Source organism: Fusarium oxysporum, chromosome X (genome assembly GCF_013085055.1).
Source record: "Fusarium oxysporum Fo47 chromosome X, complete sequence".
Classification (NCBI taxonomy): Eukaryota; Fungi; Ascomycota; class Sordariomycetes; order Hypocreales; family Nectriaceae; genus Fusarium; species Fusarium oxysporum.
Genome location: NC_072849.1, coordinates 2,493,611 through 2,508,040, shown reverse-complemented (window position 1 = coordinate 2,508,040; position 14,430 = coordinate 2,493,611). Strand labels below are relative to the sequence as shown.

At 48.4% G+C, this 14,430-nt stretch overlaps 5 protein-coding genes across 5 annotated transcripts; 3 read left to right on the top strand and 2 right to left on the bottom strand.

Annotated features, from left to right (window-relative positions):
* Positions 1-390: 390 nt before the first annotated feature.
* FOBCDRAFT_169935 (cytochrome P450) lies at positions 391-4,372 on the top strand (the record flags this gene model as incomplete). Its single annotated transcript, XM_059608450.1, has 6 exons — positions 391-523; positions 577-1,410; positions 1,484-2,103; positions 2,463-3,129; positions 3,184-3,619; positions 3,675-4,372. 6 exons carry the CDS (start codon positions 391-393, stop codon positions 4,114-4,116), a joined length of 3,132 nt encoding a protein of 1,043 aa, XP_059467995.1. The 3' UTR covers positions 4,117-4,372.
* On the bottom strand, positions 4,347-8,507 carry FOBCDRAFT_233014 (uncharacterized protein). The gene is made up of 4 exons (XM_054707278.2): positions 7,464-8,507; positions 6,625-7,411; positions 6,004-6,570; positions 4,347-5,948 (listed from the first exon to the last, which is right to left on the bottom strand). The coding sequence occupies exons 1-4, from the start codon at positions 8,453-8,455 to the stop codon at positions 4,665-4,667; spliced, it is 3,630 nt and encodes a 1,209-aa protein (XP_054563253.2). The 5' UTR covers positions 8,456-8,507; the 3' UTR covers positions 4,347-4,664.
* A 194-nt stretch (positions 8,508-8,701) lies between these two features.
* On the top strand, positions 8,702-11,528 carry FOBCDRAFT_146589 (uncharacterized protein; the record flags this gene model as incomplete). Its single annotated transcript, XM_059608232.1, has 4 exons — positions 8,702-8,926; positions 8,970-9,478; positions 9,527-10,847; positions 10,899-11,528. The coding sequence occupies 4 exons, from the start codon at positions 8,702-8,704 to the stop codon at positions 11,526-11,528; spliced, it is 2,685 nt and encodes an 894-aa protein (XP_059466072.1).
* Positions 11,529-11,538: 10 nt separating this feature from the next.
* On the bottom strand, positions 11,539-12,470 carry FOBCDRAFT_10646 (uncharacterized protein). Its single transcript, XM_031191933.3, has one exon. It carries the CDS (start codon positions 12,415-12,417, stop codon positions 11,596-11,598), a length of 822 nt encoding a protein of 273 aa, XP_031033164.2. The 5' UTR covers positions 12,418-12,470; the 3' UTR covers positions 11,539-11,595.
* Positions 12,471-13,194: 724 nt separating this feature from the next.
* Positions 13,195-14,361, top strand: FOBCDRAFT_285807 (uncharacterized protein; the record flags this gene model as incomplete). Its single annotated transcript, XM_031191932.3, has 3 exons — positions 13,195-13,978; positions 14,029-14,126; positions 14,179-14,361. Exons 1-3 carry the CDS (start codon positions 13,243-13,245, stop codon positions 14,359-14,361), a joined length of 1,017 nt encoding a protein of 338 aa, XP_031033163.2. The 5' UTR covers positions 13,195-13,242.
* Positions 14,362-14,430: the final 69 nt, after the last annotated feature.

Genomic DNA, 14,430 nt, shown 5'->3' with positions numbered 1-14,430 from the left:
GCGGTTATGCTAAACGCGAGTACCGACATGACACGGGTCCTTCCGATATTCCCGTCTGCATCATCCAATCGTAACAACGATTGTAATCAGACCCAGATATCTGCGGACACAGATATGCCGAGAGATTAACGGATGCAACGATAAAATTTCTACGATGCAGGGCTTCAACGTCATTCATGTTGCAGTGCGCGGCGACAGACATGTCGTCTCCACGTTGGACTTCGTATCCTTGCCTGCGGTGTAATAACAAGAAGGCAAGAATGGGTATTTGCATGTGCCATGCATGAATGCTTTCGCCTTCTGGAATTTTTCCATATAACATCGAAATACTCTGAGCATTGCAGCTTTGGACAGACGGCCTTGGCAATTATTAAGTTCATCATTATCATTATGGCAACAAAACAATTTTATCTCTTGGGGGAGGCTCCGTCCACCGCTAGAGAAGTTGACCTGCCGCCGGCTGTTGACTTTGAGGAGCTTCAAAACATTGTCGCATCTCACTTTGCCATTGTCAAGCCAAATGGTAAGTTTTACCGAGCTGTGTCAGAAACGCAAGTGATTGACTTCAATCTTTAGGCGTTGGCTTTGTTCACGATGATCGAAGGCTCAATGTAGCATCTGAAGTCTTGGATAAAGAAGAGCCAATCGCTGTCTCCGTCAATGGTAACGCTGTTCGTGATGTGCCCGGCCCAGCTGGCATTCCATACTTCGGTAACTACCTAGAGATCTACCCCGATCATCTCGGCAACCACCAGCGCCTATTCGAGAAATATGGGCCGTTATTTGTCACAAACAGCATGGGCAACCGCCTCTACCAGACCAATAGCGCCGAGCTCTCCAATATCTTCCTCGCCGAAGACCACTATTTCACGAAAGACATCGTCCCCGGCCATCCCCTCCACCCAATCAAGAACCAAGAAGCAGGCGTCTTTCTTGCCGATACCGACACGGAGCAATGGCGCCTTGCTCACAAATTCCTCCCGCCCGCGCTTGGACCAAAAGCCGTTCGCCATTACGCTCCCACCATGCAGCGAACGGTAGAGCAGTCCTTCAAAGTCTTCGATGAGCTTGATGGAAAGGGCGAAGCGTGGAATGTCTACCAGTACATGCTGAAGCTTGGCTCGCAGGCAGTGGGTAAGCTTGTCCTAGGTATGGACTTTGCGCATTTCGAGGCAGTGGACTCGTCGCTGCATGAGATGGTTCTCAAGATTGCTGAGAACCTGGAGCTGAATAAGCGTGTGTCGTCTATGGGAGCTTGGTATGCTAAGATGCCGTTTGGTGATCCGAAGAAGGTTAGAGATACGATGGGGAGGATTATGGAGATGATGACGGAGTCGATTGCCAGAGCTTCGAAGGGACAGGAAGATCTGGAACTTCAAGATGCAGCGCTCAAGGCTGAGAATGTTGTCGGTAAGCTACGGCTTTGTACACCAATCGGTCCCGGACCCAGCTGACTGTCTAGACTACTTCCTACGGGCCAAAGACAACAAGGGCAACAAGCTGCCGCCCTCCCAATTCGCCCCAACCTTGCTCGTAGCTACAGCCGCCGGCTTCACCACCACGTCATCTTTGCTGTCCTGGCTGATCTACAGTCTTGTCAAGTACCCAGGAAACCAAGAACGCCTTGTCCAAGAACTTATCGACAACGACTGGGATGAGGATACACAAGTCACAGCCGAGACAACGAGCAAGCTAAGCTTCCTAGACAAGTTCATCAAGGAAACCCAACGCTTGCACAATCCCTCCTTTCAGCCCGGTCGCACCGCCAAGGTTGATATGATCTTGCCAGGAGGTTACAGATTACCCAAAGGCGCAGTAGTCATCTCAGCACTGCATCACATGCATAACAACAAGGACATATGGGAGAACCCGGGGCGCTTTGACCCTGATCGCTGGGATACAGAACAGGTCAAGAATCGGCCCCCCGGATCTTACATCCCATTCGCGACAGGCCCAAGAATGTGCGTCGGTTTTAACTTTGCGTTGCAGGAGATCAAGGTGTTTTTACCGAAGCTTGTGTATCGGTACAAGTTCAGCTTGGCGCAGGACGGGCCTATTGAGTATGATCCGTACTTCCAGCTGATTCGGCCGAACAATTTGTATGTTCAGGCGGAGAAGAGGGTGAAGTGGCCACCAAAGTCTGAGTGATCGGCATTGAGTTGGTAGGTAGTCACGGTGTAATTCTATGAGATTTTTAGAATATGGTACTATAGATTGTATTATTTTGTGTTCCGTCTTATCAGTGCATATATCAAGAAGTATTCGGACAAATCCCGCGGACAAGCTCCGATATAATTGTGGCTCGCATCACCGTTTGGGAATAGCCGAAGGCGAACTTGGCGAAAGAGTCATAATACCTCAATTGACTCAGAAATCTGATTATGAACTTATTCCTTCTCATATAGCTCAATGTAGCGGACACAATGGTACTCACCAAGGACGAAAAAGCTCTTCACGACCAGGTAAATATCTTGCCTCGACGACAATTAGTTACCGCCCTCGCTACCCTCTCCGCGGCTTTACTACTCGTTACAATTGATCAAAATGGCATATCAGTAACTATCCCCACCATTGCGAAAGACTTAGACGCCGGAGCTACCATCTCATGGGCTGGCACATCCAGCTTGATCGCCAATACCTGTTTCCAGATGCTCTACGGAAGACTCTCTGATGTTTTTGGTCGCAAGGTTATTTTCGTATCTGCAGCGTTATTACTCTGTGTGGCAGACTTGCTCTGCTCGTTGAGTCAGAATGCGATTATGTTTTACGTCTCTCGGGCCATCGCCGGTATCGGCGGCGGTGGTGTTCAGAACCTTGTCAACATCATCATCTCGGATATCGTCACTCTTGAGCAGAGAGGAAAGATTCAAGGAGTTGTTGGAGGCACCGTTGGATTGGGTAATGTGATCGGACCCTTCATTGCCGCCGGTATCATGCAAAAGTCATCATGGAGAGTGTTCTTCTGGCTTTTGACCCCGTTGTCGTTCATCACCGCGGTTTTAGCCTATATCTTTCTCCCCTCCAAGCCCCCGACTATTGGCTTTTGGGAAGGAATTTCCAAGATTGACTGGGTGGGTTCACTGGTATCAGGCGCTGGTATTGTACTGCTTCTGATCCCTATCTCCGGAGGTAAGACCCAAAGTTCCACGAAAGCTGATGTCACAAATGTTAACCATCATCAAGGAGGTTCATATTTCTCATGGGACTCGCCACTATCGATAAGCTTCCTTGCAGTTGGCGGTGCGCTGTTCATAGCCTTCATAGGATGGGAATGGAAGATGGCAAAGCTTCCAATGATGCCCAGTAAGAGGACCTGCCTGAAGTTCGTTTCCAAGATGAATATAACTGATCATTCCAATTTAGTTGATATCTACAAGAACTCAAGCCTGGCTATCATGCTTGCCCAGAACTGTCTGCTCGGTGCTGTTTACCAGTCCTACCTCTACTACGTTCCACTTTATCTCCAAAACCCTCACCAGTACAGTGCGATCAAATCAGCAGCGGTTTACACCCCATTGGTGGCAGCGCAAATGATTGCTTCTATTGGTTCGGGACAATACATCAGTCGCCGTCTCCGATACGGTGAGGTGATCATATTCGGTTTTGCTATCTGGACTTTGTAAGCTCTTCACACTTCCGTTCCTGTTCGAATCAGTTGCTGACGCATTTATCAGAGGGGCAGGCCTTGCGCTACTATTTACAAGACATACTAGTCCAGCCGTTATCGCTGTGATACTAGCCATTGTCGGAACAGGAGTCGGGTGTATTTTTCAACCTACCCTGATCGCACTACAGGCACATTCTCCGAAGAGCCGTCGCGCAGTCATCATTTCTAACAGGAATTTCTATCGTTGTATTGGAGGCGCATGCGGTCTTGCTGTCTCTGCAGCAGTCCTCCAAGCTCAATTACGCGCTACTCTGCCAACTGCGTACAAGAGCCTTGCGAGCTCAACATACGTGCTTCCGGAGTCAATGCGCCAAGTTCCTGCGGTTTTGGATGCATACATGTCAGCTAGTCACAGTGTGTTCATATTGCAGGTTCCTTTGATTGGGCTTTGCTTGCTTGGCACGGCTTTTATCCGAGACCGAGGGCTTGAGCCAGTGAAGGATACGTAAAGTGACGGTATACAAGATTTGCAGGAGACAAAGACTTATGGGCACCGCCTCTCTTCCAAGAGATCTTGTGAAGGGAATCGGGATGAATACTCCATACCTACCATGCTCAGGGTGAAGTCACAGGCTGTAGCCAGAACTATTACAACGGCGCTACTTATTACACTAAAGGCTGTTACAACAACATTTAGGATATAGTAAAACATACGTAATGAATTTCTTGTTGGGCCCGTGATATGCCCATTGCCATGGTCTTTTACATGAGTCTTCTCTGTTATAATCACTAATACGATTTACGTACTAGCTAGGAGTATTATAGATTAGAAGGACTAGATGCCTCTATTCTAGTAACTTGATATTAAACTTGATAAGCATTTTCTGTTTACTCAAAAGTCCTCCTTTTTCGTTATAAAGTGGTACAAGACGGTATCCTCGATTTAGGCGATCCAGCCTGAGACTGGTCCAGGCGATCAAACCTCGGCCGGTTGAGTGATCCGCGAATCGTAACCTGGATAATACTGTCAGCATCACTCGGCACATTGTAGACTTACTCACCGGAGGATGCAGAGTTTAAGAATTATATTAGTAATTGCTTTGTCTGGAACAAACTGGTGTTTGTAACAAAAGTCACCAGATTCCTCGTCTTCGACTAAGTCATCCTCCACTTGTAGCTTGTGGTCGCTGTCACCATGTACGTGGAGTGTAGCCATAGTCAATGGTGAAAGGTCCCTGGTCCATTGTATTATACCGTCCTTTTTAATCAGCTCTAAAGCTTGATCCTGAAAAACAAATATGGATACTTCCATAAGGGTGGAGTGTATTGGTAGACCGAATGGGACACCTTTAGCTGGAATAAAATAGCGGTCGGGCTTAAGAACCCACCCTGACTCATCAGCGAACATCCCTTCATTCAACATCATGCCCTCATCGATGTTGTGGCGGCTGATGGCAGCCATTTGGACCCCGTGTTTCCAAAACTGCAAGGGCTCGAGATTTGAAGAGTCAACTCGCGCTGAGTTTGGGGTGACGTGAAAGAAGAAGTCCCGGTTATGTCTGAAAAGTTGGTTTCGTTCGAGGTTTTCCATGGAAATGTCGTCAGTTGGAACGGACAAAAGTAGCTGGAGTCTCTGCTCCTTTAGGGAGAAAACGTGGGCGGGGTCCTTTGCGCCAATATTGTCAAATCCTTCAAAAGGCTTGCTTCGCATATATATCTCGAGTCCGTCCAATGCCTGTATAATAGGTATATAGCCCTTGTAATCCCGTCCTTCTCTTCGCAAAGTCTTGCCAAGACCGTCAGAATCAAGAACATCTTTGTGTCTAGTTGCTGAGAATCTGACAAGTATCCGGTTCCGAAGATCTTCTAATTTTGGTAACCGAAACCTCGGATCACAGCCTTCTAATGGTTCATCGATCAGACAGCCGTTCCACTCTTCCTTCATGATTCTGACCATCAGCTCTTGCTGTTCGGGTCTAGCGTAAACAGACATATTGACTATGACAGGTAGATCGCTGTGTAAGAAGGCAGAGCTTTTAATCACTTCACAAGCTTCTCTGAAGCTGAAGTGCCCGGCGAGAGTCCTTCTGTCTGTCACGATTGGTTCTGAGAGAGAAGTAGACCGATCTGGCTTGGAGAGTGTGATCTTGGGGGCCCCATGCTTCGGTTCAGTAATTTCCCTGGCAGGGCTGGAGCTTCGGTACAGCTTCTTCGTGATGGATCCGCCCTTTGCACTAGACGGTTGATACAACACATTTGAGTTCCCCTTTGCATCAGTCATGAAATCATCATCGCCATCCCAAACGTCAATGTCGATACATCGATAGCCAGCATAAAGGGCCTGTTATTCAAAGTCAGATCCGGTACAGCAGGGTGGATAGGCTAGAATATTTTACTTCTCGGATTGACCTTGAGGACGGGAGGGAATTCAATGACGTTCCTCGCTGGATAGTCCGATGGCTACTTTTAATGAAGTATTTTGAGATAGGTTTTGTGAGGTCCTTGGGAGGTAGGGCTTTGAGTGGATCCATATAAGACGTAAGCATAATGTGTAAAAAGCTGTCTAGGTCGGAAACGGAGTGACTGGTTGGCAAAACATCTTCACCCTGTGTGCGTCTAAGAAAGTCTGCGAACACAGACTTCTTTTTTATCAAAGGGTATAGGCGGCGTGCATAAACCTTGAGCAAGATGCCGCATGCCTGCGGGGTGAGAGTTGAAAACCGGACAAAGGTGTCAGAAAATGGCTTGTCGTCCTGTGGCTCAATGTGATCGGCCTTCTTGCGAGAGAAAAGGCGATCAGCGAACCTTCGAAAGCCAGAGGTTGACCCACGAGCGCTTGGTTTGGAGGCCCTTGAAGGCCCGCCATCATCACTAAGTCCAATAAGAAGATCAGTTCTAGAGAGACGAGGCCCTGTAGGAGTTGTGTGAAGAGCTAAATCCAGAGGATCATATCCAGGTTCGACCTGCTCACCAAGGTCAGTATTATGAGAAGGAGAGAATGACAGCAGAAAACACACAATCTCAACCAGCTCGTTTTGACATTTGGGACATGTCAGTCCATTTTCATCTCGATACCATTCAGCAGAGCATATATGGCACAAGACCACTTCACGATCTCCATCATGCTGTTTCACCGAGTCAAGAGTGTCTTTCGTCAGCTGCGATATATCAGTCTCGGCCTCGGCAGACTCGTCACCATGCTCGTCAGCAAAGCCAATGTCCAGGCCAAGTTTGTCGTCTTTTTGAGATTCGATCTGTTCAGTTATGATTGCCAACCTCCCGTAGTCACAAGCGACTAGCTTTAAAGCCGGGTCAATGTCTCCCGTACGGTGTTCACACCCCTCTAACCATTTAGTCACAGCAGAAAACTCATTACTGTCTGTGTTTGAAGACCCAACTTCACCGCCAAGCTCGACCCTTGAAGATTTAGGCCAGGGAAGAGACCTGAGCGAGAAGTCGTGGACGTGCTCAAGGACGTGGTCAATCAGCTCTGGGGAGTCAGCATCACCCTTGACTTCGCAGAGAGGGCAACTCGTTACACCCATCTTCGTCTGCGCCGAAGATGATATGATTGCTGAGATGTCTTCCCCAATGGCTTGTGGATGAGTGTTATGAAGATGGTCCATCATTCCAGTCATGGTCGAATAGACTGAGCCCTCGTCACACAGAGGACATACCCAAACTGGTGGATGGTCCTGTCGAAAGTGCTGTTCCAGCATTGACCTACTACTGTAGTACACATCCGGGGAAGGGCATCCATCGAATATGCAGGTATAGGGGCGTATGTCTTCAGCCAAGTGTTTTCTACAGGATGAATCAGGTGTCAGGAACAAGCAGCCAGGAGAAATATCCTCACCTCCATCGGTTGTTGTTCTTAGCCTCTGATACAGGTAATGTCTGACAGCAACAAGGACACTGAACTAATTTTTGTTCATTATCAGATACTCTTGGGCGAGGATATCGGGCAGAGGCTGTGATCTGAGTAATTATTGTCATTGGCGTCGATTCGGTCTTCTGAGAAACGGGTTCCTTGTACTCGAGCTTGCTCTCAGGGACCGAAGCAGAGGTGACTGACATAGGTGCTGGTAGCGGCTCGATCGGCTGTCGAGGAGTGGGAGCAGGTAAAGCCACTTCGGCAATCTTATCATCTGAACTAAGAGTTGGTGCAGAAGCCTGCTCTGCAACTTCAGGAACCGGTAACTCAAACCCAACACTTCTTTTCTTCAGACCTAAAGAGTGTAGATGGGCTTGTATGAACCGATTTCTTCGCTTCAGGTTGGCCGTGACAAGATGACTTTGAAGTGGTGTCAACGAGTTCATCTTCTTTCGGAACTCGTCATCTTCATAGCATGGACCAGGCCCAGGTCGAAGAAGGATTATGGCTTCTAAGTGTTTCCTCAGCTCAGCGTGTTCTTCTGGTTTGAAAAGACGGTCGGCTTTGTGAAGCCGTGACCGACGCCCTGTCCTGCGAATAGCTAATGAAAGCGAGACAAGACTTTCCAAAGCCGAATCAAGATCTAATAACGCATCTTCAAGCGGTTGGTTAGTTGTCAGCAGACTCAAACAATCTTCCAGTGATTGAAACAGCATAACAAGGTTTCCTTTAACTAGGGAAAGATCAATCGGTCGTTCATTCAACCTCGCATCTAGTGAAGCCTTTGAAGGAGCCAAAGCGCCGATGCCGTCAATCCAGAGATTAAAATCTGCCAGGCGATACTCAAATCGCTCATCATGAAATGCTTCTTGATTGGACAGACCGGGGTCTGTTGAGCGAAAAGTCAAGCATAGTTGAAAAGCCTCAAGGCACTTGTTCGAAAGCTCTCGAGCATTCAAACTCATGAGATCCATGATTTTGAGGCCCAAAACGGGCGGGCTTTCTTGTTCCGATAGCTAGAAAATCGGGTTGTAGGAAAGAGGAGCAGGTCAGACGGTGACGAAATGGCCAGGACCCAAGGAATTGCTGTCGGCATCGTCACGTGACCTCAGCAACAGGGATACTCAGCCTCACTCAGACAGATCATCGAAACCAAACCTTTGCTCCACATAGCTCAAAATAGCTCAGCCTTACCGTGACCAAATCATGCGACAGTCGAGATGTCACCTGAACGGTTGAGCGCGTGCGAAATGGTCGCTGAAGTTGCCAAGCAGGTCTACGCTTTGGTGATGGAATGCGGCATTCGCCAACGACAACGAGTTGCGGGAGAAGTTGGAACGAGGCTGGGGCAAATTGCTCAAGAGTCATTCGCTGGTTACGAGCTTGAAGATGCGGCTGAGGAAGCTGCCGCAAAGTTGCTGCATACGCTGCTTGAGGTCTGCATGGTATGTTACTTGTCCTGAACCTGAGACATGGCTGAGATGATAGTTTCCGACTCCGGCGGGGAGCCAGACCATACCCAGGCAATCTTATATGCACATCATGACGCTGGCAAGACCAGATAACAGGTCAAGGCTGAAAAACTCTATTTCTATGTCCTTCATTGCCGACGAAACACTCCCATCCAAAGCGAAAGAGCAATGCGACGCGTTTTTGGCTAAGTTAAGCCAGGATGAGCCAAAGAACAAGACTGGTCTTGACCAGCTCACAACAGGATCGGCGTTGCCAGAACCAGATGATTATCCTCAGCATGTCAGCAGAAATCTCTTCAAGGCTCTTCACCAGCATGCGTTTTGTCATCACGCAGAAATGCCGCAGCAGAAATCTTGGCTGGATAAATCCAAGAAGGTAAAGCCTCATCATCATAAGCTCGCCCATCCCATCAGACTCCACCTTGACGCAACGCCACATATACAGAGTAGGCATGCCCAATTCGAAGTTGTGATATCATCTGAGAATATGAGTTACTGGCAGCATTTGTGGCTGGGTATACCCATGTGAGTCTAATTCCCGAAATGCAGTTGGTATCTGACTCATAGACGAAGGCAGACGAAAGGGCGCCGTGGTGCTGTCAAGTTTGCAGACGTTTCCAGTGACGAAGAGAGAGATAGTAAAATTTCTACACTGAAACGGATCAACTCGGATTACTTCTGCCAAGTGTTGAAACATCAACTATTTGCCAAAGTCAATCTTAACTTCGTTAAGGGCGTCGGTCTTGTATCATTACCGCCACCCGCTCCTCTTGAACGGTTTCTGTGCCCAGGCCAAGGACTTCCACTTTCTCTGGTGATCCAAAGCTACAAACTCACTGACAAAGACAAGATCTTACTTGCTCATGCAATTGCACATTCCTTCTGGCAATTCTATGAATCTGAGTTGATGAGAAACCATTGGACAAGCGATGACATCTGGTTTATGCATGAAATGGACCACCAACAATCACCCAAAGATCAGCTTGCATTACGGGTATATATATCACTCAACTTTGAAGGTCAGAAGAGGAATTCGGAGGATGAAGACAGGTCAATGCTAACGCACCCGTTTCCGCACATTCTCGGCCTGGGACTCCTACTCCTCCAGATCGGCCTTGCAAGGCCTATCAAGTCAATGGCGCACCTACCACTTACATCTCGACTAAACAGAGACCATGGTGCCGCTAGACAGCTACTTTGTGAGCTTGAAAAAGCGCAATGGGCGCGATCGACCCATCGCGACATCTTTGCAAGAGCCGTGGCGAATTGCTTAGATCCTAGAACATTCACCACTTCTAACCCGAAAGCCATGACAACGAAGAGTTCTACAAACGATAATCCTGTCACCGACACGGATGGAGGCGGCATAAGGCGGAAAGTCTATACTGAAATCGTCGAACCACTGTCAAAGCTCGTCAATATTGCCTTCAAAACTGATGCAAAATACGTATCCTACTTAGCAAGATGCAAGGAGGTCGAGAATCACAACAAGCTCCACTCTCAAGTTGCCTCGTTCCACACAGGCAAGACCGTCGTTCCAGAAGAATGGCTGGACAATCTTAAACATATCAGTATGCACATTGTGAGCCTGCGGGAGAAAAAGCCAGAGCACGACTTCAAGCCTGTTAAGATAGCGGTTCTAGATACAGGATGCGATGCAGACTTACCGTTTTGCAAGATACCAAGAAGGAAGAAGTCCATAAAAGCATGGAAAGACTTCACATGTGAGGAGAGCGAAGACACGCCTGGTCCAGACTCGATGGAAGACGAATACGGGCATGGCAGCCTGATGACTCGGCTGATCATGGAAGCTGCTCCGCTAGCTCACGTTTATGTGGTCCGAGTTGCCAAGGATACTGACGAGCTCGAGTACAGCAGTGATCAAATATCCAAGGTGAGAGAATTACTTTGTTGGTTCGTATTCCAGACACTAAACAGCATACAGGCAATTCGATGGGCCGGACTTGAAGCAGAAGTGGATATCATCTCCATGTCCTTCGGCTTTCCCCACGACGATGATGCCATCTCTACAGCGATAGAAGAGGTTGAGCGAAGTCGCGAAATCATATTCTTGGCTAGTGCTGGTAACAACGCGGCTTACCAACGGGAAGCCTTTCCCGCGAGACATCGATCGGTCATATCGGTCAGAGCAACAGACTGTCAGGGTACCTTTAATGCCAGTAACCCTCCAATCACTGATCGAAGCACTATTGCTCTCGGCACATTCGGGGACAACCTACCAACCCGCCTCAACGATGAGATCGCCAAACGCTTTGGCCCTCATATATGTCATCCTGGATCATCGATAGCGACAGCCGTGGCTGCTGGTATAGCAGCGTCAACAATAGGTTACGCAGAAGTTCTTTCGACAGTTCTTCCCATACCAACAGAGCAAAGCCCGGTAAAGTGTTTGAAGAGAACCGATGGCATGAGAAGATTGTTGGAAAAGATGGCACCGGATCAGACAGGGCATAATAGATTTGTAAATCCGATATGGTTTTGGAGTGAGAAGGCAGACGCATGGAGGGCATGGGCTGCTATGTATGATGCAGTATCACCATTCATGTACAGATAAAAAGACACAAACCAATTCTCGCATTCATTTCCTGTTGGAGACTCGTGACATAGAAACAGATATGAGTCTATGCCTTTGCTACGAGACAGTATTCCCCATCTCCCAGATCTTCCATCTCGTACTTTGGCGCCTCGTCCTCCTCTTTATCAGCCTTCAGAACTTCTGCAGTGACATCAACGACTTCCATAGGATCAGACTCTGGTCTATCGGACATGAAAAGCTTGCGGTGCGAAAACATCTCCGAGCTAACGCTGCCGCTGCCTCGAACGCGGATGGCGTGGAGACGATAAGCAAAAATGATGCCTGAAGCAGTCTCATAAGAATCCGTTTTTGAGCTCTCTCTTCCACCTGAAATGCCACCTCCCACCTCGACGGGCACGAATCCCGCTGGGCCTGAAGCGGAAAGTGAGGTATTATGTCCACTTCCTTTCTCTTTCGTGACTGTAAATGGGGAATTGGTAACCCTGAGCCCGGAAACGAAGTAAACGGTTCGCTTTCCAAGAAAGCCAGAGTCGATATGCTCTCTTACAGCCTCGGTATCGACGATACTCTGCAGAAACTCCTTCGTAAATGGAGCCACTAGAGACCGAACTTCATGATCTACAGTTCCATACTCAAGAGCATTGCGCCGACTAGTCTCGTAGCCGATAGAAGCAGAAGCAAGCTCTACAAACTTGGCAAAGAGATTAACCCCAGCTGTTCGCGTGACATCATTTGAGTGAGAATGGTTCGCCTCGATCAGAGTTTGCACTTCAGGAAGCGTGATTGCGTCGGTGCGGGGTGATGCAAGGGTCTGAGTCGGACGACTGGGATGGGGGATGACAGCGCCAAGCTGGAGGGGTCCGTCGGGAGTGAAGGTGAAGTCAGGGGCTAGAAACCAGGACTTCATGATGGGTAGGTCGTGATTTTAAGCTCAAGGGATTAGTTATTCAGTGAACTCAGATCGTGAGAAGGCTTTGCGTCCGAGAGGGTTGGGCTGACAATCAGCTAAACCCCGCCCGCAGCCTAACTATCCGTTGGCTGACAACTCAGCAGTCTGCCTATTGACATTCAGCCTCGGTGTATGGGCACTTATCAATGAACGCCTCCCAGTCACATCTAATCAAAACTCCCTTTGAATCTCCCCAGATCCGATTAACAGTTCTATACGGGATTTCAGATGAACTCACCCTTTAATGTCTTGGCAATGACAATTGCATGAACTTACCCTATGGCCCGTGTGCCCTGGCTAGTCCCAACGTGGCGTGGCATCCCGTCGTCTCCCCTGTCCTCGATCTCAATCACTATAAAAAGATTTTAACGTGGGTCAAAGAATCCGCTAAGGGTTTCACCGTGTTGCATTTGGTGGAAAATCCGCCAATTCTAATTCTTAGCGACAACTGGAATCGCTCTTGGCTTCTAGAAGGAGGAGATGACCGAAGACGTTAAAGTTCGTATTTACGGATACTTGCAACCGGCTCAACGGTTTTTGCTCCACTTCCTCGATAGCTTCTTTTCTTAGTGGACGGCATCTCCCGCATGCCGGTATTCTCAGATGCCGCTAAACGGTAGCTCCGGAAAGGAGAATAACCCATGATACACCATTACAGGGGACGAGCCTCGCAGCTGATTGCTATATAAGTTACTGTCAGTCCTCCGAGCAGTTCAGTCTACCAGCAAGCTCGTCTTTCGTTACCCAATCAGTCATTCGTTCCAACACAATCGCTTTAACAAAATGCTCGCCCACTCATTCCTCGCCAGCCTGGCTCTCGCAGCCTTATCCATCGCTAGCCCCGTAGCCCGCGCAGAAGGCTCATGCTCCGACCCCGTCGTTCGTAAAGAATGGCGCGAACTCACCAGCGCCGAAAAGACAGAATATCTCCGCGCTGCAGTCTGTCTTCGCAACCTCCCCAAAAAGGCATACAAAGATGTCGACGATGTCACAACACGCATGGACGATCTCGTCTATACTCACTTCACTCTCAACACGGACATCCACTTTGTCGCGAATTTTCTCCCCTGGCACCGTTGGTATGTCCAGCTTCATGAGGATATGCTTCGCGATGAGTGCGACTACAAGGGCGTTCAGCCATACTGGGACTGGACGATTGACGCTGATAAGAACGACGTCGTCAATTCTCCCCTCTTTGACCCCAAGACTGGATTTGGTGGTGATGCGAAACTCACTGGCAGTGATGTTCCTGGCTTCAAGCGCTGTGTCGTCGATGGACCTTTCGCCAACACGAATCTTACTTTGGCGATGGGATGGCCTGACATGAACACTCCTGGTAACCGTCTTCACTGCTTCACCCGCGAGTTCAACGGTGGTCTTGGCAAGGATGAGGATGGTAACCAGATCCTTGGTGATATGCAGGCTACTGCCTACAACTCTCGGGTCATGGATACCATCTACAGCTTTGACAACTATCACTCCATGTCTGATATGCTTGAGGGCTTGCCTCATGCTCAGAGTAAGTCATCTCCACACCCTTTCGGTTTGAAAATATTAACATGTCAATAGTTCACAGCATCATCTTCGGTGATATGGGCCCCGCTACTTCACCCAACGAGCCCCTCTTCTTCCTTCACCACGCTAATGTCGACCGAGTCTGGGCCAAGGTAAGATACTCCTACTTCCCTCTAAATTTCATATTTACTCACTATTCATTAGTGGCAAGGTCGGAACGCCACTCGTCTGGCTGACTATACTGGCTTTAACGATCCCAACAAGTGGAACACTGCCGAGATCAACGATAGAATGCCTGTTATGCGTCTAGCTGATGTAGAACCTGTTGTGAAGGACTACATGGATACCCGATCTGGCCCGCTGTGCTATACCTACTCATCCATGTAAAATCATTGAATAGTAGTAATATCTAATACCATTTAGAGAATAAACATATAATTCAGCGATGCGTGGTTT